Source organism: Centrocercus urophasianus, unplaced genomic scaffold (assembly GCF_019232065.1).
Source record: "Centrocercus urophasianus isolate 14NV4802_14NV808 unplaced genomic scaffold, USGS_Curo_1.0 seq_43, whole genome shotgun sequence".
Taxonomy (NCBI): domain Eukaryota; kingdom Metazoa; phylum Chordata; class Aves; order Galliformes; family Phasianidae; genus Centrocercus; species Centrocercus urophasianus.
In genome coordinates, this window is record NW_024885011.1 from 324977 (window position 1) to 348201 (window position 23225).

Below are 23225 nucleotides of genomic sequence, written 5' to 3' on the forward strand. Positions count from 1 at the left end.
CCTGCTGCCTCTCTTTTGTCCTCAAGCTGTGACGTGGAAGTCTCAGGTTGGATATTAGGAAAAATTTCTCCTCTGAAAGAGCAGTGATGTGGTGACCAGGGAGGGGGTGTAGTCACCATCCCTAGAGATGTGGCACTGGGGGAGGTGGTCAGTGGGCATGGTGGGGGTGGGCTGGGGTTGGACTTGGTGATCTGAGAGATCTCTTCCAATGCTAAGATTCTATGAATTGCCTTCCACCCAATGCTCAGCACCAGTCTTGCTTCAGCAAAGCTCCACCTTGTGTTTGGAGAGCTGGAGCTTGATTTTGTCAGGATCGTTGGAAATCTCCAACTCAGAGTCCAGGTGATTCTCTGCATCCTCCAGCCAATCAATCAGTTTCTTCCAAGCTTCGTGGAACTGCAAGCAAACAAAATCAAGTTTGAAACTTAGCACTGAAGCTGTCCCCAGCCCCGTTCTGGTCTCAGGACCCCCACGGCTGGCTGCACCCCAGCTCTGTCACACTCTGACCATTTCTCACCTGCTTGGCTCGCTTCCTGGCGTCATCCAGAGCCCGGCCCCGCTCCACCGAGCGCTGCACCACCTTCTCCCAGCGGGACTGGACGCTCACCAGCAGGTTCTTGATCAGCACCACGTCCTGCTTTTGACTGAGGAACTTCAGCTGGTTCCCCGTTTGGTCCAGCTCGATGATGCGATCCCGATGAGCGTTCACTTCATTGGCGAACACCTGCAAACAGCAAAGCCATCCTCCTATCTGTAAGGGGATCTGGGCAGGCCAGTAGCACCCGCTGCGCGTGGCAGGGGTCCAGGTGCCGTGCTCGCTCCCTGCATCCCAGCACCCACTGGGGGCCCACGGTGCCCGCACCTTGTGTTCATCAATCTGGGCCAGCACGGCATTGAGGATGAGGCTGGGAGGAGGCACGATGTTCAGGCTCTGCTCGGCCAGCGTCAGCCAGTTGATGAAGTCCTGGAGGGAGTTCTGGAAGTCCGTGGCCAGGGCGAGAGCCTCCTCCAGCTTTGCCTGCACAGAGGGGAGGGAAGGGGGATAAAAAAACAACACTGAGGGCGAGAGCTCACGATCTGTGGTTTCACAGACAAGGGCAGGCTTTGTGTCCCCGCTGCAATGCGCCTCCAATGGGAACCTTGTCGGCCCAGCTGGGGACACGACTTGTTTACCAAGGCGAGGAGCTTTCAATGCAAGCTGCCGCTTCAGAATCGGCTTCTTTCAAAATTCACGGGTGAGAATCACAAGTGAAAGGGGAGACAACTCCATTATCGACACATGAGCAGCTGCATCGCCCTCAGCTTCCCGAGAAAGGGATCGCCATGGGAAGAGCTCTCAGTAAATGGGAGGTGGGTGACATTTCGATGGCAACAGCTGCAGCAGCACAAATGTATTCTGGGCTGAGGCCACCGCATCCCTTGTTTTATCTCATCGCCGGCCAAAACGCCAGAATGGAGGCAGCTCCGAGGACCGACACAGAGTGCCTTTCAGAACTGCAGGAGGCTTCTTCCCACCCCTCCTCTAAATAACCCACATGCAATTTCACTCTCATTTTCTGTGTGATACAACCACATTTCAGTACTATCCGAAAAACGAACGGCTCGCCTCTCAGACTGCACCATTTGGATGACAAATTCAATCCGGGCACCCAAGAGAGGCAATTTAAGACAACAACGCTCCTCCCCAGCCCCGTCCCGGGGGAGCAGAGCAGCAGGGAGCAGGTCCTGCTCGTGGGGCACGGTGTCCCTCTGCCAACGGTACCTTTCTCTCCTCCATCTTGGTGCTGACCAGACACCACTTCTGCTCCAGCAGCGCAACGCTCTGCTCCGTCTTGGAGCCTGCGCTCGAGTCGTCGCGGTTCAGCAGCATCAGCCGCCCCTTGGCCAGCAGCTGGCTGTACACGTCCTCCTGTGCTTTCAGCTGCCCGTACAGCTCCTGCAACACAGCCAGAGCATCAGGTAAAGGGAGTGCAGCAGCTCAAGGTGATAAGGAAACGAGGGTCGGGGCAGGCAGCAAAGTGGCAGCAATGCATCTCTTTGGGCACGGGATGGTGGTTAATGCATTGTGATGCTTGTCCCCAGCAAGGGCAAATCTATCTGTAAGAACACCAGAGAAGCACTCATCTCCCTTCCTGTCAAACTCACAGATGAGAATTTTGATGCTCGTCTGACAGGTAGGAGCTTGCTGAATTGGAAGCATTCAAAATCTCCCCCCAGGAAATTACCATGTGGGCATTGAGCTGCTCCCGGGCAGTTTCTGGCAGCCCTCCTGTGGGTTTCGATGCAGACAATTGGCTCTCCATTCTCGTTAGCCACAGGAGGAAGTCTTCAATCTCACCATGGAAACCCTGGGCCTGTTCGGGAAATACAATCGGCCACGATCAGATGACATCAGCCCCCATTGATCACGCGCCAGCGCTGGCACTGCGTCTGCTTCAGAACCAGATAAAGAGGCAGAGCTGGATTTAACAGCATGGCAGGAAGGGATGCACACAGTGCCCCATGACCACGCAGTCGTTCTGGCAAATAAACAAGACACAATTGGTACCACAAACGAAAAAATGCCCTGCTTTGAAGTGAGCCTGAGAGGGCAAAAAGTCCATCTGCAAAAGCTCTGTGCTTCCACAGCAAGCCTCATCTTTGTGCAAGAAACAACTGAATTTTCACTTTAGGGTAACAAACACCGCGGACTCCGTCACAGAGCCCAGCATCCCCAGCCCAGCCCCCTCCCTCTGCCGTGCCCCCACCTGCTGCAGAGTGGACTGCAGCTGCTGCTCCCTCTCCTCTGTCTTCTGCAGCACCGCCTCCCAGCACGCGTTCAGCCCCTCCAGGCGGTTCCGAAGGCTGCTGGCGTCGTCCCCTGCGCTCGATTCCAGGAGCTCGTTGCCTGCTCTGTTCACTGTCTCCACAGTTGCTTGGTGGGCCAGGACATCATTCTTCAGCACCTAACAGACATGTTGGTAAAGTGTTGGACGCCTCTCCAAAACGTCTGCTTAATTCCAGCATGCTTTCATGGACTTGAACCAACCCAAACCCTTCATAAGGGAGAAAACCCCAGTACAGAAGTGGATCAAACAAATGGCACGCAGTGGGAGCACTCACGTGGTGCTTTGCAAGTTCAACCTCGATGACTTTTGGGTCTCCGTTGACGGGCTTCTGCGCATCGAGCAGCTCCTCGGTGTGGGTCAGCCAGGCCATCAGCTCTGCCAGCGCGTGCTGGAACTGACCGAGGGCCAGGAGGGCGGCTTCGAGCTTGTGCTGAGTGATGGCAGGAGGAGAAGGAACGTTTAAGTCAGGAAGGAGTGGGAGCATCCAAGTGAACTTCAACCCCGCGCTGGCACGAACCCAGGCCGCCCCGTACCTGTCTGTGAGCAATCTTCTCACCCAAGTTCTCCCAGAGATGTTTCAGCTCTGTCAGTGGCTCCTTTATGATGTCTCTGTCTGTCTCATCTGTAGCTTTTTTTAGCATCAGTTCACCTTGGTGATTAAGCTTTTCCATCTCAATCTGCTGCTGGTAAACTTCCATTTTAAACTCCTGCCAAAACAAGCAGGACAAAAACCAGAACAAAATGAATCACTGGAGTGAGAGCTCTGTGATGCTAAGCATTGGAGAACCAGCGTGGCTCCACCCACGTACCTTCATCTCATTCATCTGCTCCTTAACCGTGTTGAGGTCGGTGCCCACAGGAGACATATTGCACAGCTTAATCACAGCGTTATCCAGCCAGTCAAACATGGCCTGAAATGAGGGCAGATAGCATTAGAAAAGGGGGAGGGTCCCTCTGTCAGACAGTGCAAGCATCCAACTCTTCCTCTGGGGCAGAGATGCTGCTCCAGCACACCCTCCTGCCTTCCACCTCCCATCCTGCCATGCTGTGCAGAAGCAAAGACAGACTGAGGAAGACAGATGCAGTCAAACATCTGCCCCTGCTTGGAGGGGCTGTGAGCTCAGGGTCTAACAGAGGCTGCAAGCATTCACACAGGAGACACTTTCCTGCCCTGCATTAACACATGTCCCAGTACAGCTTCAAGGAGAGGATTCACAGTGCTGCTCCCAAGGTCTCCCCACTGCCCACGAACAGCCCTGTCTCTTACTTGAAGAGTATCCTGGTATTGCACAGCCGCCTGCATGGCCTCTTCAAGCTTCTCAAGCCTCTCCTTCCAAGTTTTGTTTAGGTTTTCCCATGCATTGTTCATCTGCAGAAGATTGCCCACAGAGTTGGTTAGGCTCTTCCATGTAAGCTCTGATTGCTCCTCCCTCACTTTATGAGAACAAAAGGCTGCTGCTTTTCCTACCTCGTCAATGCTCTTTTTCACTTCTGGTTTCTCCGTTTCACCACAGGCAAAAATTAAATCAGTTCCAAGGAGTCGGATGAACTCCAGCTCTTCGTGCAAGCCATCCGTTTCCTCCTTAATAGTCTGCACACAACATCACGATGGAAGGAAAATGTTTATTATTATTAAATGCTTTTCCAAAAATTGCCGGTGGATGGGAGGCAGAGTCCTTTCTGTGCTGGACTCATCCTGCATCCTGGCCAACAGCCCAAAGCCAGACCCGACACCATGGCACAAGGCAAGCAGACGGGTGCCCTGCTCAGCAGCGCTGCCACAGCCCGCCCTGCTCCCACCTCTGGGCACGGAGGCGATGCTGTTTGCATGGTTTGAAGGAGCTAAACCAAGGAGTTCTGTATTTAGCTTGATATGTGTCTGAACAGCCCCACTGAGGATGTTTACAGGAGTGCTTTGTCAATACAGGCATTCATTTTGGAGACTCAAAAGATGCAAACCAAAGTCAGAATGGTTATAGAACAGAAATAGAAAGGACAGACTTAGCAAAGAGTGACACACGAAGTAACATGCCAGACCCAGGAGGTCCAACAAGCAAACACCTGAAGTGGATTTCTCCATTTACCTGAAACAACCGCAAAGAAATCCGAGCCCATCCAGCTTTACACCTATCTCCAGCCTAACCAAAATCTCAATTCATCCTTCCCATGCCAGGCAGCACTCAAATGCCTTCTGTGCAGGCTGGGAGCAGAACTGTGCAAACCTGCACATCCCTCAAACAAGTGGGCACAACTGTGACCACATGCTTGATGAGCTTCCCAGAACAGCAGCAAAGAAATGATTTAAGGATCGTTTCCTTGTCTGGAGGTGGAGCGGGAAACGCAAAATAAGACCTGTTTTGATCCCGAAGTTCCAAATTACAATGGCAACAACACTCCATGATCTGGCTGCCTACGACAGTGTTTTACAGCCACTTCATTTCAGATCCACCCTAATCGAGCTCACAGAATGGGTGCAGACAAGCTCCAGAGGGGTACAGTGCCACACTCCTCACCTCTGCTGCTTCCACCTGCTGCTTGATGATGGATGGGTCAATCCCTGGGCTCTCCAGGTCATGAACGATGTCCTGCGTGTCTTTGATGGTAGTCAGGAGGGCTGCCATGTCATACCAGAACTTCTCTGCAAGCTCCAGGACATCAAGGAACTTCATCTCACGTTCCTCTGCCCGAGCTTTGATGTCTTCCCAGAAGAAGACCATCTGATCCAACTTATCCTGGATTACTGAGAGTAGGAAAAAAAACATTCAGTGGAGAACAAGTCTGCCTTGCCACAGAAGTTCTCCTTTTCACAACCAAAAAGCAAGTTGCTAACACTTTCCACTTAGAAATAGCCAACAGAATATTGAAGCAGGAATTAAACATGGATGGGACTTTAACATTAACTATGGGAGACACGGAAGGACAGGAGGAACCCTAGCTTGCAGAAGTAAACCTCTTCTTACGTACAGGCAAGCTCTAGACAAATTTGCCCATACGCTCTCCTCCAGTGAAGCTCTGTTCAAGCCAGCTCTAGCATGAAATCTGCACACTCAGCTCATGAGCTGCCCGCTGAGCTGCCAGCAAAGGTGTCAATGAGCGCCAGTGGTGTTAAGAGGTCTTTTTGTGCTGGGGATGTTCCTTCCTTCCATCAGGAGGTGAATCGACACCAACAAATCATTTCAAAGGGGTCCCGTAAGGTTGCCACAAGAGAACAGCTCACAGCGAGGCCCCGTCAGCCACAGGTGCCTCTTTCCCCTCAGGCTGATGTCCCCCCATCGGCTCCAGGCGGGGCACAGTGGAGCCGGGCAGCCGCCACCGCCCAGCAAAGCCCTCTCCCTGCACCGGCCCCAGTACCTTTTGCTGCCAGGTCCTTATCCGCGCCCTGCGACCTGCCGACCAGCTCCTCCCCGCGCCGCTTCAGAGCCTCAAAGGAAGGCTGCAGCTTCTCCAGCTCCACCGTGGCGTTTTTGTTCTCGCTGATGCACTCCCGGATCTTATCGACCTCGGCAGGGATGAGGGGCGGCACACGCAGGCGGGAGGAGAGGGCGTCCAGCGTCTCCAGCATCGGCTCGATCTTGTCGTGGAACTGGAGAGCAAATCCACCGGGGGCAGTGAGACGAGAGGAGCAGCACCGCATCCCCCCCTGCACCACAGCCCCAGCGCTGCACCCAGCGGCTCCCGCAGAGGACAAGCCTTGCCAGCACCGGCGATGCCTGCGGCCTCCTGTTGGTGCCTGCATGGCTCTGTTTGTCGCAAGGAGCCTGAAGTCAAATCACACCTCAGCCAAACAAGCTGCCAGAGCTGGCAAAGGTCTTCAACCCCATGCTGCTCACACTTGGACTGCTGTCCCACTCTTGGCAGATGTGCAGAGTGACACCCAAAACAAATCCCATTTGTTTCAGCATCTGCGCAGGGACACCGATGGAGAAGTGCCTGCTGTGCTTGGTGCTGGAGGAAACCTCTGCTTGGTGCAATGCTCACAAGAAAACCACCCTGGCACGGACAGGGAGGTGGTGGAGAGCTGCATGCGCACAGCAAGGAGCACCGTGGAACGGGGGCTTCACCAAAAGCAACACCAGGAAGCCAAGGAGGGTCTGCAGGGTTTTCCGGTTTCATATTTTTAAAGAAAAGTCAACTTTGGCCTTAAAGACCCAAAATCACCTCTGCAGGACAGACGGCAGGCAGCTCTGCTGTGCCCCATTGCCAGCCCCAGTGCTGCCTCTGCAGAACACCTGCACTGCCTTGGCCAAAGGTGCCACCCGCAGAGACGAGATGGGCTCTCGGTGCAAAGTTGATCACAGCACACTGCCTTAGCCAACAAGCAGAAGCAAAGGGAAGCTCAGCTGGAGCAGGAAGCTCTGCGCATTGCTGTCACCTGCTCCAAAAGCAAAACCTCTGGCTTGCACAAAGCATTCCCAGCAGAAGCTGCCCGCGGCTGAAACCAGGCGGCAGTGCAACCGAAGCCATCTCAGAAACAGGATTTTTTTTCCCTTTTTGGAATTAATTCTTAAGCAAGGTCAGCTGAGCTATGCACGAACCAGAAATGAAAGTCTGAGTGTAAAACAGAATTGTTTCAGCCCAAGGAAGGAGTGTAAATGAACATCGACCACAACGGCGCTTACCTCCGTAATCTGCAATGGTGGGGCGCAGTCAACACAACAATGAAATGAGACCATGTGGGGAAGACAGGAACAGGCAGCAACACACACAGATAACACATTCCACAATGTGAGTGAGATGAGACGGGAGGGAAGTGTGCGGGGGGGAAAAACTCGGAGTTAATACAATGCGAACCAAGAGAAGTGACTAAACAGTACAGGAATTAAAAAAAATAACAACCCAGACGTGACAAAAACCGAGAGCCCTGCAGGGCCGCGGGGTGAAACGCAGCTACCTGGGAACCTTTGGCCCCGCACCTGGCTGCCAGACACTCTTTACCTTTCCCTGGACTTCAGCACCTCCAATCTCTGCCCTTCCTCTCCTATCTCTGCTCTGCAGCCACCGACCCGCAGTGTCCCCGAGGGGTGCCCAGGCCCTGGGATGTATAAATATCCCCTACAAACGACCCCGTGCTGCTCACACACAGCAGTGCTTCACTTATCAGAAATGAAACTTCTCTCTCCAAGCTGTTTAAAGAGGCTCCCTGGGCCCTCCCAGCCTTCGGCAGACGCCAGAACAGCCCTACTGAATGAGTATCGTTACTGAGGCTGTAAACATTTATGACTATCTACCACGTCAAGATTCAAACTCCTTCTCCCTTCCACCTGCAGGCAGTGCGGAGCAGAACTGCCCAGCAGTTGGCTGAAACCACCCTGAAGGCGTCCGCCTCTCCTGCAACTACAGAGGCTTTAGGATCTCCAGCAGGACGTGGCTGCCTGGCGCCCCACAAGTGTACCTGGGTGGACTGCGAGACGGCTTCATCGAGTGCCAGAGCCCGCTGACACACCTCCTCCTTGATTCTGGCATACATGGCCTCTGCTGCCGAGTACTTCTTCTGCACCATCTCCCCTTCCTCAGGGTTGAGATCCTTGAGCTGTGGTCCGATTTTCAGCAGCTTGTCGATATGAGGCTTATGTTCAGCAATAGACTCTCTCAGTTGCTAGGGAATAAGGAGCGAGGGGGGAGGGAAGACAATTGTTTAGAAACGTACAGAAAGCTGCCGTGTATTTATTTCACATGGTACTCAGAGAGGAAGGATTGCATCTGGCAGTACGTGTGCACCACTGACATCCTGGCCCAGCATCTATGAGCACACAGAGTCGCCTCTGCCCAGCACGGCCATCACACACCCCAGGACAGCACCTGCTTGGGCCACAGACTCCCCCCGTGCCCCAAAGGGGAAGAGAAACTTTTCATCCCCCTAAAAGCACAATGCTGTTCTCCTTGCCACCACCAGGCAAGAGATTCAGAGAAAGCCAGGCTCCCCTGGTTTCATCTGTACTGCAAAAAGCCTTCCAATTCATTGAGTGACGTCCACGTGGTAGGACTGGGGCACCCTTGTAGGATCCCCAAAAAGGAAAGAAGCCGACCGGCCGCGGCCGCAGATCCACCATCGCCTTACCCTCATGTCCTCCTGCTGCTGCTTGAGCTGCTCGTGGTCGATGGCCGGAGGGGGCAGCTGGGAGATCAGGGCCTGCGTCTCCTCGATCCAGGGGCTCAGCTCCTCATAGGTCTCCCAGAACTGGTTGACCAGGACCTGCGCGCGCTCCAGGCGGGCGTAGCGCTCCGAGTTGAGCTGGCTCACCGCCTCGTACTGCTGCACCAGGGACTCTGTTTTGTCCTAAAAGGAAGGGGAAGGAGAGGCGGTGACGGCTGTGGAAGGGGTGGGAGCTGCCAGCCCGCAGTGCCTGGACGAGCGGAGGCGCGCGGTGGCCGCGTTCCATGCGCACAGAGCTGTAATCCCAATTAAAGCGGCGTAAGGAATTCCCACTATCCCCTCTCCCCAGACACTGCAATAAAAACACCGCAATAAAAGAGGGTAATAAATATAAAGAGATCTCTACTAAGTGTCACTGGTGGGAATTTCTGAAAATGGAGTAATTTTAAACAACTTCAGACTGTGCGAGAGCAGAGCGCTCGCCTCTGCCTGCTCTGCCCCATCTCCCGCAGCTCCGAACCCCAGGCAGGCTCACCTGCAGAACAGCTTTCTGCTCTTCCCCACACGTCCCAAAGATCTCACTGCGTTGGCTGAACAGCTCATCCATGGAGTCTTTGTGCCGAATAATGTCGATGGAAAAAGCCTGCAGAAAGGAAACCTCTGAAGGAAGGGAAGGGATGAGAACAGGGCCCCATCTCCCCCAGGCACCCCCTGCCAGGCTGCCAACAGCCAGCGCTGCAGGCTGCACCAAGCTCAGCACGAGCACCCTGTGGCACACTGAAATTCTGGCTTAAAATGCAAATTCCTGCATTTCTTCCTTATTACTCATCTACTCTAAGTTCTCTCTTTCAAAAAGGCCTGAAAATAGCACTCAGAATTAGGCACAGGTCAGACACCAAGCAGCTCCCACACCTGGGTCACTGCCCCACGCACTGGAAGCCTGCAGCCATTTCACACAGACAGAAAGAAACGCCAGGCAGCAGCCCAGGCAACGCGGGGCTGTGTGGGCACCACTGCACACTGCAGAGGAAAGGCTCTGCCACCCACGTGCCCTCAGTGCAGCCGATACACAGCCACCCAAAACGATGCTCCCCAGAAGTGCATCCACCAACAACTCCACCATTCCCCAGGTTCACACACCCATAAGCAGCAGGAAGCCAGGCTGAGCTCAGCAGAGCTTAACGCTCGATGCTGCAGCCCCCCTCCATTATAACAATGCACTGTGTTTTGTTTTTTTTTATTTTAAACATGCTGAATCCAATAAACACGAACGCTGCTCTGATTGCCGGGGCTGGCGATAGAAGAAAAGGGCCATTTAGTTAAAGTGCATGTTCTTTCAGGCATGAGCTCATCTCAAAGATATTAAAAAAAAGCTTCTCTTTGTTCCACGTCTGGCTGCTGTGAGGGAAACGAGGAGACCCCCACTGGAAGGAACAATGAGCACAGAGCCGGTGAAAGGAGCCTCGTTAGCCAGTGGGTGCGTCTCTGTGAGCAGGGGGCAGGTACAGCTTGCTGGCCGCGGGGGGCACAGCACAGCCAGGCGTCTGCAGGTCCCCAGTTTCAGTGTGTGAGCGAGCGCTCATCTGGCACCTGGAGCACCTCACGGATTTCTCCTTCAGAAACCCAACGCTTCATTTGTCTAAATCCTCATCCTTCCTTTTTCCCATTACTCATGAAGGACAAACGCCGCGTTTTTCTTGGTGCACGGAGCCTCTCCAGGGACAAATCACCTGAGGCACCCTGAGCCACCCCCCCCCAGCTCACCGCTCCGTACCTTCTGCACCTGCAGCTGGGCCGTGGTCTGGTCCTGCTCCAGCCGGATGGCTCCGAGTGCCATCAGCTTCCGCTTGGTCTCAGCCACCCAGGCCAGCTCAGCGTCGGCCGCCTGCTCGTACTGGTGTGGGAGAGGAGAGGTGCAGTCAGGCAGGAGTGGGACACGGCGGAGCAGCCCCCTCTGAGCCGAGGTGTGCTGCCCCTTTCCATCACGGGCATGGGAGGAGCTGACAAGGCCCAGAAACGCTCCCCAGCTCACCTGCTGGGACCTCTGAATGGCAGCATCGATCTCCTCCACCCGCTGCCTGACGGTGTCACTGACCAGCTTGTAGCGCTCGTTGGTGTCGGAGACCAGCTTGTCCAGCCCCTCGCGGGCTCGCCACGGCACGAGCTCCAGCAGCGCCCGGCTCACCTCGTTCACTGTGTCCAGGACGAGCCGCTGCTCCATCGCCTCCTTCTTCAGCTCCTGGGAGGCACACACAGACACGGCCCCTCAGGGCGGCGGTGCCAGATACCAGGCACACCCCGACACCCCCCGAGGTTTGGGGACCGGGATCCTCGCCATCCCTGGAGTTGCCCGAGGCCGTGGCTGGGGAGCTGGGCAGTCTGAGCCGGTGGGGGGCAACCGGCCCATGGCAGGGGGCTGTCGGGTCCAACCCAACCCGCTCTGTGATGCTACGGTTCCACCCCATGAGCCAGCAGTGTCCCCCTGTTCCATTCCCACATCACACGCTGCCAGGCCACGTGTCCCACATTCCTCCCCCAGGCAGTCGCAGACCCTACTGACTCTCCTCCCGCGTGGCTCTCACATCCCCACATGCTGCGTTGCTGCACCCCACCTTCTGCCTCTGCTGGAACTGGGGTATCTGCTCGCTGGCAGGGGACTGTCCCCCGCTGGACGCCAGCTCATCCTCCACTTTGCTCATCCAGGCATTGAGTTCCTCATGTGTGGACTGGAACTTGGTGGCCAGCTGGCGAGCCTGCTCCAGTGTGCGCAGCGCCTTGGAGCTGGCGGCGGTGATGTCCGAGTAGCGGGTCTTGATCCCATCCAGCTTCTCCTGGATGAGCAACACCTCCTCCCCTGAGGGACAGCAACAGGGGACAAGTGATAATGGACGGAGAGCCTACAGCAGCCAGCTGCCCCGTCCCCTCCTTTTAAATAGCTGCTTTCAGCCTCACTTCTCTGCTCTCCTGTGCAACTTAACAGCCTATTTTCACAGCCAGGAAGCTGCTCTCAGAGCTGACATTTTCTGCCAGCCAGAGTAACAGCCACCCCTTTCCTAGAATAGGCAGGAAACGTGCTGTGAAGCCTTCCTTGCTTTGCCACAAGCCCAAAAGCTACCAGGTCTCAGTCCTCAGCTAATATGTCACAGTTCCAAGAAAAAAGGTCCAATTCACTCTCTACTTCTATTTCCAAAGGGACATGAAATTGCAAGCCAAATTCTTTGTAACTCCTCTTCCTGCTCCAGGGCTCCCACAAGGACAGAGGGCTGCACATCTGCTCAGAGCAGACCACATCTGAAGGAAATGCATTGCCCCGACCTCTCTTCCCACTCATAAACACAAACTCACACCCACGTGGCAACAGCAACAACTGCTCAGTATGGGAAAGCAATGTCAGGAAAGGGCTTGGTGTATTTTTAACCTCTTTCTATGCGACTAAGCAGCTGGATGCAATGAGAAAACCCTCCCTGGTGATACAGGGCTGCTCAGTGCTGAGTGCAGGGGTGGGAATCACCGCTCCCAGAGCTCAGGGCAGTGTTGGGGATTTGCTATGCTGGAGTGCATGGGGCTCAGCATTGGGTCTGGAAGCACAACAGCTACTGTGGGAGGACCCAAGAGGACTGTGAAGGACTGGGTGTTTCCAGCCCCGTGTTACCTGTGGTTTGCTTCAGGAGAGCCTGCCCATTTCTGATGGCTTGGTCCACATTCTTCTTCCTGTTCACAATTTCCTCGTTCAGAGCCTGGACAGGAAGCCAAATGGGAGTTATCCCTCTGCAGGCTGCGCCCGCACCCCCGGCCAGTGATGCTAAGGAGAGCACAGCCTGCTCTCACCTAGCATAGGAAGGGTGCAACTGCTCTGAGCCCAGTTCTCCTGCTGAGCAACTTACTGGGATTTCTGGGACCAAAGGTTCAAAGCAGAGCTAAAACCACCACAAACCTTCGGGTGTGCACAGCTGAAGAACTTCTTGAAAAGAGCTTTGCACGGCCCCCACAAAGTGGAAGCAGACTGCTTCCTTGGTGGCCAGCCTAGCCTGAAAACCCACCGGGCTTTTCCAATTCACACTCTTGGAAGCAGCATCCAGCCTTCTGAAGGCACAGAGTGGCCAAGTTTGCTCAGACATCGCTCACAAAGCAACCGAAACATTTGAAGCTCCCTCTGGGAAGCCCCTTTTTGGGGCTTCAATCACTGTTTCTAACACATCATCTCTCTACACTTCTCCCAGCCTAGAAAACTCAAAGCTTGTTCCACCGCCGACCAAAATTAAAGTCAGACCAGAAACAAATGGAAAAAACAAAACAAGATGGATAAATGCAACAAAATAAATAACATAAAGATGGAAGGAAAAAAACGGAAAATACCAGCTGGTCAGCATGCTGCTTCTGCAGGACGTCCCGTTTGTAATCCTTTACGGATACCGAGCTGAGCTTGTCCTCGACCTCAGCCAGCCAGTTGAGCACTTCCACCTCCTCCTCCCCAAAGAGCCGGGCGTTACACAGGGCCTGCTCCAGCAGAGCCGCCTTCCGGCAGCACCGCTCGCGGGCCTCCCCGTATCGGCCCTGCAGAGAGTCCAACTTCTCTGCCAGCAGCCGCTGCTCGGCGGCGCAGCTCAGGGCGGACAGCCCCTGCCCCACATGCACCGCGTGGGCCACGTCGGCCGCGTGGGCCTCTATGTCCTCCGCTAGAGCCTGAAAGCCGGGGCGACAAAACGGACAAAAGAAAACAAAAATGAGCGGAAAAGATGAGATTCAACAAAAAAAGACAAAACGAAAGTGAAACAGAAATGGCAAAACGCAACTGAAGGGATGAAAAACCCAGCCGTGAGCGGGCAAGGCGTACTGAAAAACAGGGCTGAACAGGAGCGGGAAAGCGAGGACGGCTCTTCCATCCAGAGCCTCGCTGCCTCAACTGAACGCTGCCCGCACGGCTGGGCCTGCAGCCTTCAACGCCACCTGCGGAGCTCCTCCAGCCGCCTCCAGGGTTTGTTCACAGCGGCGCCCACCTCGCCGCCGCACAGACACCCACAGAGCCCCCAGCCCCACCTTGTGCCGGCTGATCTGCTGCTGGATCTTGGCGGTCTGCGTGCCGATGGGCTCCGAGTTGGCCAACTTCTTCTCCGTCACCGACAGCCAGTCTGACACGGGCTCTGTGGTCTCGTGGAACTGCTTCGCCAGCACCAGGATGTCCTCCAGCTGCTTCTGCCTGTAATTGGGATGCAACAGAGCACTGAGGAGCAGCTTCCCCTTGGAGCAGGGAACAGCCCCAGTAGGGCTCTGCACCAGGAGGTGGCAACGGGTTCAACAGAATCAGGATCCAAAGTGGAAATACTTTAGAAGAGGAAACAGAAGCATCTTGAGTGGTGTGGGGTGAGATGCCTTGTCTGGCAAGCTGCTACACAAACACAAAAACAGTGCAGAGAAACTGCAGAATAATCGGGGTTTTTTTGCAGCTGTTTCTTTAACGTTCAGCTCATTCGCCAGTGAAGGTGGCAGAAAGGCTCATTTTATTCCACTTCTGTCAATGTCCCAACCTCTGAGACCCTCCAACACAGCCAGCTCGTGGCCGAGCCCTCAGTGTCCCACACTGCCATTGAGATGGGTGAACCCATCCCCACCTGTGCCCGTTTCCCACCTGGGGAGGTCAGCTCTGACCCTCAGCGCTGGCTGTGTAATCTGGCACATCAGCAGATGCAGCAGCCAGCCGCTCGCAGACTCAGGCAGCAAAAAGGTGTCAACAGGATGTAGCTGTTAAAGCTAAATGTTAAAGCTTAGAGGAATAAAAATAACATTCATCCCCTGCAGGGAATTTGTTTAATCTGAGCTCTTCCCTGCCATTGTAAACCCCTGCTATCTAATTCAGCTTCCCAACTGGCTTTGGTTTCTCATGTTTTCCAGCTGTGGTTTCCAGGATGTATCTGTACAGAAATCTGCACCAGCTCGCCACGTGTTGTTGCCTGTGTTGGTGTGGCTGCGGGGGGAACCAACACCTGCGGCACTCAGGGTGCAAGGGGAACAGAAGCTTCAGCTCCTGCCAGAAACCAGCCCAGCCATCAAATCCAACAGCAATAATAGCAATGCCACTGTCACAGTCTGTGCAAATAGAGCCTTACGCTCTGTAAGGCTCTGGGGGACTGTGAATGGCAAGACAAGCCTGTCCTGTGCTTCTGACCAGAAGAAGAGACCCTGCGAGGGCTGACCAGCAAACAAAACTGTTTGCTCCTCTGGGTTATCAATGCTGCCCAGGCGGAATGAAGCCAGGAATGCAGACCGGTGGCAGAGCCGGGCACATTCAGCAGTGCCACACATCTGCGCGTCTCCAGCACAAGGCAGATCCCTGGTGTGCAGCTCCCAGAGCCCACAGTGCCAGGCAGCAGCAGCAGCGTCCCCTGCTCTCACCTGCCTGCCGCCCGGCACAGCAGCGCTGCCCAGCGGCTCTCCAGGCTCTGCAGCTGCCCGCTGATCTTCTCCCGGTCCGCGGGCTCAGCTGACTGCGCGATGCGCCCGCCCTCTGCTTGGATCATCTCAACGGTGGCTTTGCGATCATCCAGGAGTCGCTGGAGCAGCTGAGAGAGGAAGGGGGATAGAAGTTACCAGATTGGATCAGCGGAACCTCTTGCATCCCTGAGAACGAATTTCCAGTAGCGTCTGAGAACCGCTGATCAGCGCTGGGCTGAGCCCGAAGCCACCGAAGTGGGGAAACCACCGCTCCGCCTCCACCACCAAAACCAGTTCAAAAGAAACCCAAAGCACTTCTGGGCCACAGAACGTCTCAGAGCTTTCCCCATCCTTCCCCCAAATCTACTGAGATCGAGCTTTGAACCTTCAGTTCAAATTCCCTTGTCAAAGTCTCAGTAGTCAGCCCAAGCCTCGACAGGAATGCACTTTTAAAATATTTTACCATGACCGCACTTGAACTTTTATCCCTGTGCTCACAAAGGCAGGCTGCAACCCAGCCTGTTATCTCTACAAACACTGCTGTGCCTTGGGTCAGCTCTTACGGTTTGTGCGTTCGTTTTGTCCAAATCCCCACACCAGTAACTACAACACCAGCTTGCTCCTGACACAGCAGAATTATCAGCACAGACACAACCAAATCTGGGGCTGAAGAAACACAGCCAACTGGCAAAACGAGCCGCGGTGCGACAGTGAAGTAACACCGGTGACTGAGACCACAGAGACAGTGTGTGTGGGCAAATGGGCTGCAAGGATGTGGGGCAGCAGCAGAAGAGTTGGTTAGAAAGAAGCAGAGCGGAGCACCGCTACACCTATGCTGTAACAGCAGGACCCCAAAATATCACCTTCAAGACAGCCCGACCAGCCCCCAGTGCCGGCTCACCTTCTGCTCCTGGATCTGCGCTTTCACCACCTTGTACTCAGCTGATGGAGGTTTCTGGTTGGAGATGAGCTCCTCGGTGTCAGCCAGCCAGCTCAGCAACGGCTCCAGGGCATCCTGGAACTTCCCGCAGCGCAGCAGGGCCTCCTGCAGCTGGGCGATCCTCTGGGCCACCTGCAGGCACGCAGCACCATCAGGGATGTGGGACGGCGGCCCCGCAGCCCCCCGTGCTCCCTGCCCACCCCTCAGCCCTCACCTTCTTGTTGAGGGTGTTCCAGCGGGTGTTGATCTCTTCCATGTCATGTTCCAGCCCTTGGACATCACAGTTCTTCCCGGCGCTTTGGATGAGTCCTTGGCCAACTCCGTTCACTTGCTGCAGCTTTAGCTGGAGAGGATCCACTTGCTCCTTCTGGAACAGCTGGGCAAGGGAAGGGTGGGAGAGAAAAGCTATTTATTACCCGCACGCTGCTCTGCCGCCTCTCCATCATTCCAGGGATGCACTGGGCCTTCTCCTCTAGAAAAGACACACGAGTTGCTGCCTCTTGTGTTGCACTGAGTTTATTAGAGTTGTGCAAGTCTGCCTGAACGCCTCCCCCGCCTCGATCCAGCAGCAGGGAATCCCAGGAGCGCAGCGCGGGTCCACTCACGTCCACCCCCACTCTGAAGTAGGAAATGCCCTTTTTCAAAGCACCCGAGTGAGGGGGAGAAAGCAAATCGGGGAAGAAAGGAGAGCAGCAGCTCTGCTCAGCCACCCGATTGGGAAACAGCGCTCCTGGGGAAAAACAGCAGTTCTCAGAGGGATGCAGTGCAGAACGGAGACCCGGCACCACGCAAGTTCTGTAAACCACAAAATTACAGACACAGAGAAGCTGGCTGCGTTGCGAAAGACAAAGGCAATAGGCAATTAATGTGCTACTCGTTTACCGCGCCACTTATTTGGCATGGTCTTGCCCAGGAATCCTGGGGGGAAAAGCTTTCAAAAACAAAAGGATTTCACAGGGAAGGAGGAAGAGAGCAAACAAAGCACCCAGTGCAGCGGGGAAAACCCCGTCCCACAGGGCAGATCAGCGCTTCAGCACAGCTCCAGAACCGCTCCAGTCCCGGCCCCGCGCATCCCCATCGCCTGCAACACAATCCCCAAAAAAGGGAGCGCAGTGTCTCCTTGTTTATTCTGGGACTTTGGACTGCGAGCTCAAACAGAGCGCAGGTCACCCCGCAGCCAGCACTGTAAGGATGAGAGCAGAGCGCTCAGCCCTGCTGCAGTGTTTGCTCTTTTGGGAAGCAGCGGGGACCACAGGCAGGCGGCCGCAGCCGCTCCCCACTGCGCCTCCTCCTCACGCGCCCAAGAATACACGGCTGCTGCCTGCAGCTAAAAATGCCCCTGGAAACAGAGCCTAAAATGCAAAACCCCTCCCAGCAGAGCGGCGGGTGGTGGGCAGCGCAGCTCTCCGCACCAGGTAACCGCTTTATCTCGGAAGGAACACAGGCACAAAAAGCAGAACACCAAAATGCAGATCTACATGAGGAAGAGGGGCTGCCTGGATGTCCTGTCCCTGTTTTCACCATGGGCACCTCCTGGTGCTGGGGGAGGAGGCACCGACCGCTGCAGGGCACAAACCCAAGGGGGTGCTGGGAGACATTGCCCAGAGCTGTTTGCTCAGGGAGGATTACATACGGTTAGAAGCAGTAAATGGTGACATGAAATCACCGGTTCCCCATCCACCTCTCCCCTTACTGTTGATATATGGAGCTGGCTGTTAGAGCGGCCAAACCCACGAGGAGCGGGCTGATAAGTCTGGCACGCAACTGCTGAAGCGCAGCGCGGTGTGAAGCCCCGGCCGTGCACAGCCTGGCCCTGCACACGAGCACTGACTGCAATTACAACCCCGGGGACTCCAGCAGCTGGGCAGAGGCAGTGAGCCCCAACATCAGGCAGCAAATACCTGCAACACCCACGGCCCAGGACTGCAGCGATGCATAAGGATCACTGCGATAATCACGGCATGTTGAACACGCTTGTTTTTCTTTGCTTGTGAAAGATTCCACTGATTTAGTTCATTAACCTCAGCGTGACTCAGCTACGAAACAAATATTTAACAAGCACCTTTGGCCATGCAGAAAATCCCAAGAAATGCACACGGGGCGAAGCGGGGGGACAGGCATGTTGGGGAGCAGACACACAGCTGCTCCTCGTCCTCCTCACTTCACAGAACACCTCCTGCAGCATCCCTCACCTCCTGCGCTTCCCACCTCCGGGCTGACCGCCTCCATCCCAGCTCCATCCCCACCTCTTTGGGGTGGGCACTGACCGGCAGCACCGGGCCCAGAGCTGCCAACAGCCCTGGCAGTTGCTATTGGCACAGCACAGTGTATAAAGGGGTTAATGACCAGCAGCACCACACACCCTACAGTCCGTTCAGCACAGTCAGTGACCTGAGGTACAGGCAGAGCCCCCAGGGGTGCAGCCAACATACCCCATGCTCCCAGCATGGCCTCCCCAACCCATTTGCAGGCATTCTCAGGGGTGGCAGAGTGCAGCAGATGAGTAATTCTGCTGCTCTGGGCTCTCGGTGCTGACTAACTTCTGGTGGCTCCTCAGTGGTATTTCTCCTAATCCAGACAGCAGTAAATCCGCACTCACTTACAGGAACTCTGCCACACTCCCGCCGCTCAGCTCTCTCCATGCCAAAGCCATAGCAAAGTGGGGAAGAATGAACCCCACCCCACCGGGAGCTCAACGCCCTTGCCACAAAGCCCGGACCCCCCGCACCGTTCGTTTGGGAAGCTCTTTCAGCCCAGGGCCCATTGCTTTCACGCATTACAGGACGATGCCCTCTGGCACGGCTGCTCTCCGGAGGTTGGTGAGCACCGCGCGGCCGGGCGGCAGCTCTGTCTGAGGGGGGACAGGGTGCCCTCACAAGCCGACAAACTTTTAGGACAACGCTTTAGATGATCTGTTGAAGCCTTCTGCTCACAAAAAGAAACTTCCTGCCTGTCAGTTTTAAGATGCAACTGGGGGCACTGCAGCTCCCGTGCGAGCACTGAGCAGACGACCGCTGCACCCCATGGGCCGTGCTGGTGAGCAATGCAGCGCGCTGCGTTTCACACCCACCCTCTGCCGCGGCATAAAGCGATTTCTGTGCCTGAAGCACCGTCTGCGAGCGCCTGAGCAACAAATACCTCATTATCTGGAACGAATCCATCTGCTGGAGCAGGAGGCCCTTCTGCGCGGGGGGCGGAGGCAGGGGGTCCCAGGCAGCCCACGGGCACCGGCTCTGACCCCACAGGGCCCGGCGCGCAGCCCTCGGCCCCATCCAGAGCGGCCCCCTCGGCAACGGGCTCATCCTGCAAAGCCAGCGCTCTGTTGAGCAGCTGCTCCACGGTGGCAGAGTCACCTGCATCCTGCCAGGCGGCGAGCAGCAGCACCGGGCCGCTGAAGTCCCCGGCACCGGCGAGGAGCGGGTCGGCCTCTGGCGGTGGCGGCACAGAGCCAACAGGGACATCAGCAAATGGCGGCGGGGCCTCCAGAAGCTCCTCCACCACCAAGGGCACAGCGGCGGCGCTGGCACCCAGGGGCGGGTGCTCAGCACACGGCTCCTCAGCATCCACAGTAAAACCCCCGGCGCCCGGCACTGCCGCTTGAGCCCAGGGCTCCAGCACCTCCAGGTCCCCCAGCACTGCTGGGTCAGCCAGAGCTGCAAGTCCCTCCGGGCCCCACAGAGCAGCACTGAGAGCGGCGGGTGGCGTTCCGAGCCCTTCTGGGATGACAGCACCGCTCCCCATGGCACGGCACGGCCGCTCCTCCCAGCTGCAGGCGAACAGCAGGGCCAGGTCTCCTGGCTGCAGGACGGCCGCCTCCGCCGGCGACCCCTCAGTGCGAGGAGAGCCTTCCAGCCCTGAGGTCCCCGCGTCCCGCAGGTGCTCTTCTGCAGGTGCTGAGGGCAGCACTGCAGCCTCAGAGCCCGGCTGTGATGCAGAGCCCGTGTAGAATGGTGGCAGAGGACTGCCGGGACAGTGCTTGTCTTCTGAACAAGTTTGGCCCTCAGATCCATCACTTTCCTTTCCCAAATCCGTGGCTTTGTCCTCGGAAAGCAGTTCTGGGACATTGCAGCTGGCAAGCTCAGTCCTTCCAGGCAGAAGGTGACAAATGTGTGATGGGTCCTTCCCCCCAGCAATGGCCTCGTGGTACTGCACGGGGGACCCCAGCCCCTTGGCCACCGTGCCAGGGGCTGGGGGCTGGCAGGGAGACAGCTGGGATGGGGATACTGAGACAGGAGAGGGCTCCCCAGGGCACTGCGGCACTTCATCAGAGGGGACAAACAAGTCTTGGTGGTCGCCTTCCCACCTCATGGGGACACCAGGGTGAGCAACTCCCTCGAGGCTGAAGGCTGGACACAAACCTGTCTCAGGAGATGCCACTGCAGCAGCCACCAGCACTGCCACTGCACAGCCCATGGGCCCCACGTCTGCCAGTGGGTCAGGTGCATCCTCTACCAGAGCTAGCAAGCACTGCTGGCTGGAGTCCATCCCCACCGTGGCCATAGGGCTGGGCGAGGTCCCTCCATCCGAGTCCGTTGGGGTGATGGCCAAGGTGTCCCTTTCAGAGAAGGGCTCTGTCACCGGCTCCATCGCGCTCAGCACCTGTGAGCTGCAGGTGATATCAAAGTCCTCCAGATCTGACACAACAGCAGAGTCTGAAGCACTGACTTCCAACGGGGCCATGGGCTCATGTGCTTCATCTGCTGCCCCTGTCAGTTTCTCCAAACCCGGGTCCAGCCCCTCCGAGTCCACTGGGGAGAACCGAGCACCCAGGAGGGCAGGAATGGCCCCATCACCCTCATCCTCATTCAGACACTGCTCCTCCAGCTCCAGGAACATCTGCACTGAGTCTGTATCAGACAGCTCGGGGATGGCGGGGCTGGCCGAGCGCTCCAAACCTGCAGCAAAGTCTGTGGCCTCGCACTGCACTGCCACATCCTCAGTGCAGCATGTACTGCCGGCAGTGGGGCTGCTGGCACCGCCCTGGGGGCTGCAGGGCTGCACGGTGCCCGGGCTGGGGGCAGAGCTGTCCCCAGGAGCAGTGAAGCATTCCCTTTCTTCAGAAATATCTGCCAAGCAACAGCTCTTCTTTTCCTCTGCCACCAGCACAGCCTTTCCTCTCTCTGACAGCGTCGCCTCCTCCCACTCCTCCATCATCACCCAACGCTCGTCCTCCTCAAATCTCAGCTCAGACTCAGTTTTTTCTCTGAGATTGGTGGTAATGAGAATATTCAGTCCCGCATCCAGGAGCTCCTCACTCAGGCATGGGGAAAGGTTGACGTTCTCCACTGTGCAGTCCGACTCGGAAGCCTCCAGGGTCTCCTGCCGCCCATTGCCAACGCTGGCCTTGGGGAAGTTCTTCCTGGCCCGCGGCCACGTGGCACTGGGCAGCAGGCGAGCCCTGGCCAGCTCTGTGGCTCGAGCGTGGCCATCGCCAGCAGGCAGCAGGGGCTGGCGCTCATCTGCGGCACAGCCATAGGAGTCTGCGGCAAACTGCACAGCTTCCGTTGTGCCGGATGACTTGGACACGTGCTCCAAAGTGAGCGACTCGGACATGGGCTCGCTGCGGTCGGGCTGCCCGGCGTGCTCAGCCAGCAGAGCACTGGAGTCCCTCTTATCCCGCAGTGAGGGGTTGGAGGCACCCGCTTCCGACACCTCGCTGAGCGAGGCCCCCATCCTCTCTGCAAACTCAGTGAAGTTGGGCGGCATGAAGGATTTCCATGACCGCCGATTCACGTTCTCCTTCCTCTCAGGGTTGGGCCGCCTGCGGGGTGGAGGCGGCGCCGGCTTGGAGATGTCGCTGCTGAGCTTCAGCGCGTCGAAGATGACTCGCTCGTCCAGCTTCTTCACCTCGGGCGCCCTCGGCTCAAAGACGTTGGCAGCTCCCAGCGTCCCATTGCTGGAGATGGTGCTGCCATCCCCCTTGCCGAGGGTGCTCTTCGAAAGCTGGTTGAGCTTCGATCCCTGGTCGATTTGCTCATTGATTCTCATCGTGTCGTATATGGAGCGCTGGGGCACGTAGCAGTCCTCTATGTAGCCGTCCTCCTCCTCACCCTTCCCCAGGCAAGTGCGGTTCTGCCGTAGACAGTCTGGCCTGCTCAGTGGTTTGCCCATGCTCTCGCCCTTACGGATGACAGAAGCTCCCCGTCAACCTCGCGCCCGGCGCCGCAGGGACCATCACACCGCGTTGGACCCGGCCAGGCGGAGCTGTGGGGCCGCGGGCCGATAGGGCCGATGCACAGCCACACCGTGGGTCTCGGGCAGCAGAACAGCACCTCTCATCCCCAAAAAGCCATCTGCCAGCAAAACCCGACGAGTACGACAGCTCCGATAAATGTTCCCGATCACCGTTTGCAATAGGAGATGCGGAGGTGTTCGGAGCGGCTGATTTATCCCGTGTGTCCCCCTCTAGCAGCAAAGGTCCGGGCAGTGCACAAACCGTGGCTCCTTGCGTCCTCCGCCCGCTGCCGTCCCGCGCAGTCCAGCTGCTCCAAATTAGCCTCTCCCCCCGACTCTCGTGTTTTCATTTGAACTGAGCTTGTCAGCGGATATTCGTGCAAGTTTAAACACAGGAAGTTCTTCATTCAGGGCAAACTCGGAGGCTTCCTGTCTCAAAAACACGATGGCATTGTCGCTCCCTTCACCCCACCGTGCCCCGTCCCGCTGCCGCGCGGAGGAGCACCGCCGGGTCTTCTCTTTTCCTTTTTTTTTTCCTCCCCAAGAAAAAAAAAAAATCGGCTATAAAACGCATCCAAAAATGGCAAGGGGACGGATGGCCGCGAATTCCCCCAAGTTCGCCGGAGCCGGCGGGGGAGACGGGGCGCAGCGGCTGCCGGCGCCTTCCTCGTCGTCCTCGTCCTCCTCCTCCCGGTCCCGCGGCTCCCGGCTCGGCTCGCACTAACTTTCGCGGTGCCCGGCGGCGGGCAGCGGCGGCTCC

General features: G+C 56.6%; 1 protein-coding gene across 4 annotated transcripts in view; it reads right to left on the bottom strand.

The window, feature by feature from the left end:
• LOC122168490 (microtubule-actin cross-linking factor 1-like) overlaps nucleotides 1–23138 on the bottom strand; it is a 35382-nt gene extending 12244 nt beyond the window's left edge. For 3 of the 4 annotated variants that reach the window (XM_042833858.1, XM_042833857.1, XM_042833855.1), the window contains exons 1-27: nucleotides 19430–23137; nucleotides 16506–16667; nucleotides 16253–16423; nucleotides 15313–15479; nucleotides 13960–14119; nucleotides 13279–13605; nucleotides 12575–12659; nucleotides 11535–11776; nucleotides 10955–11161; nucleotides 10697–10816; nucleotides 9458–9565; nucleotides 8887–9105; nucleotides 8221–8424; nucleotides 7448–7456; nucleotides 6180–6411; nucleotides 5342–5568; nucleotides 4297–4419; nucleotides 4096–4197; nucleotides 3638–3739; nucleotides 3362–3535; nucleotides 3103–3258; nucleotides 2748–2945; nucleotides 2226–2354; nucleotides 1763–1936; nucleotides 863–1018; nucleotides 518–724; nucleotides 277–396 (exon numbers count right to left, since the gene is read on the bottom strand). In XM_042833858.1, coding sequence (XP_042689792.1) covers nucleotides 277–396; nucleotides 518–724; nucleotides 863–1018; nucleotides 1763–1936; nucleotides 2226–2354; nucleotides 2748–2945; nucleotides 3103–3258; nucleotides 3362–3535; nucleotides 3638–3739; nucleotides 4096–4197; nucleotides 4297–4419; nucleotides 5342–5568; nucleotides 6180–6411; nucleotides 7448–7456; nucleotides 8221–8424; nucleotides 8887–9105; nucleotides 9458–9565; nucleotides 10697–10816; nucleotides 10955–11161; nucleotides 11535–11776; nucleotides 12575–12659; nucleotides 13279–13605; nucleotides 13960–14119; nucleotides 15313–15479; nucleotides 16253–16423; nucleotides 16506–16667; nucleotides 19430–22402 — 7254 coding nt within the window. In that variant the 5' untranslated portion in view covers nucleotides 22403–23137. Of the gene's footprint in view, nucleotides 1–276; nucleotides 397–517; nucleotides 725–862; nucleotides 1019–1762; nucleotides 1937–2225; nucleotides 2355–2747; nucleotides 2946–3102; nucleotides 3259–3361; nucleotides 3536–3637; nucleotides 3740–4095; nucleotides 4198–4296; nucleotides 4420–5341; nucleotides 5569–6179; nucleotides 6412–7447; nucleotides 7457–8220; nucleotides 8425–8886; nucleotides 9106–9457; nucleotides 9566–10696; nucleotides 10817–10954; nucleotides 11162–11534; nucleotides 11777–12574; nucleotides 12660–13278; nucleotides 13606–13959; nucleotides 14120–15312; nucleotides 15480–16252; nucleotides 16424–16505; nucleotides 16668–19429 lie in introns of all 4 variants that reach the window. The other variant, XM_042833856.1, reaches the window with a different exon arrangement.
• Nucleotides 23139–23225: the final 87 nt, after the last annotated feature.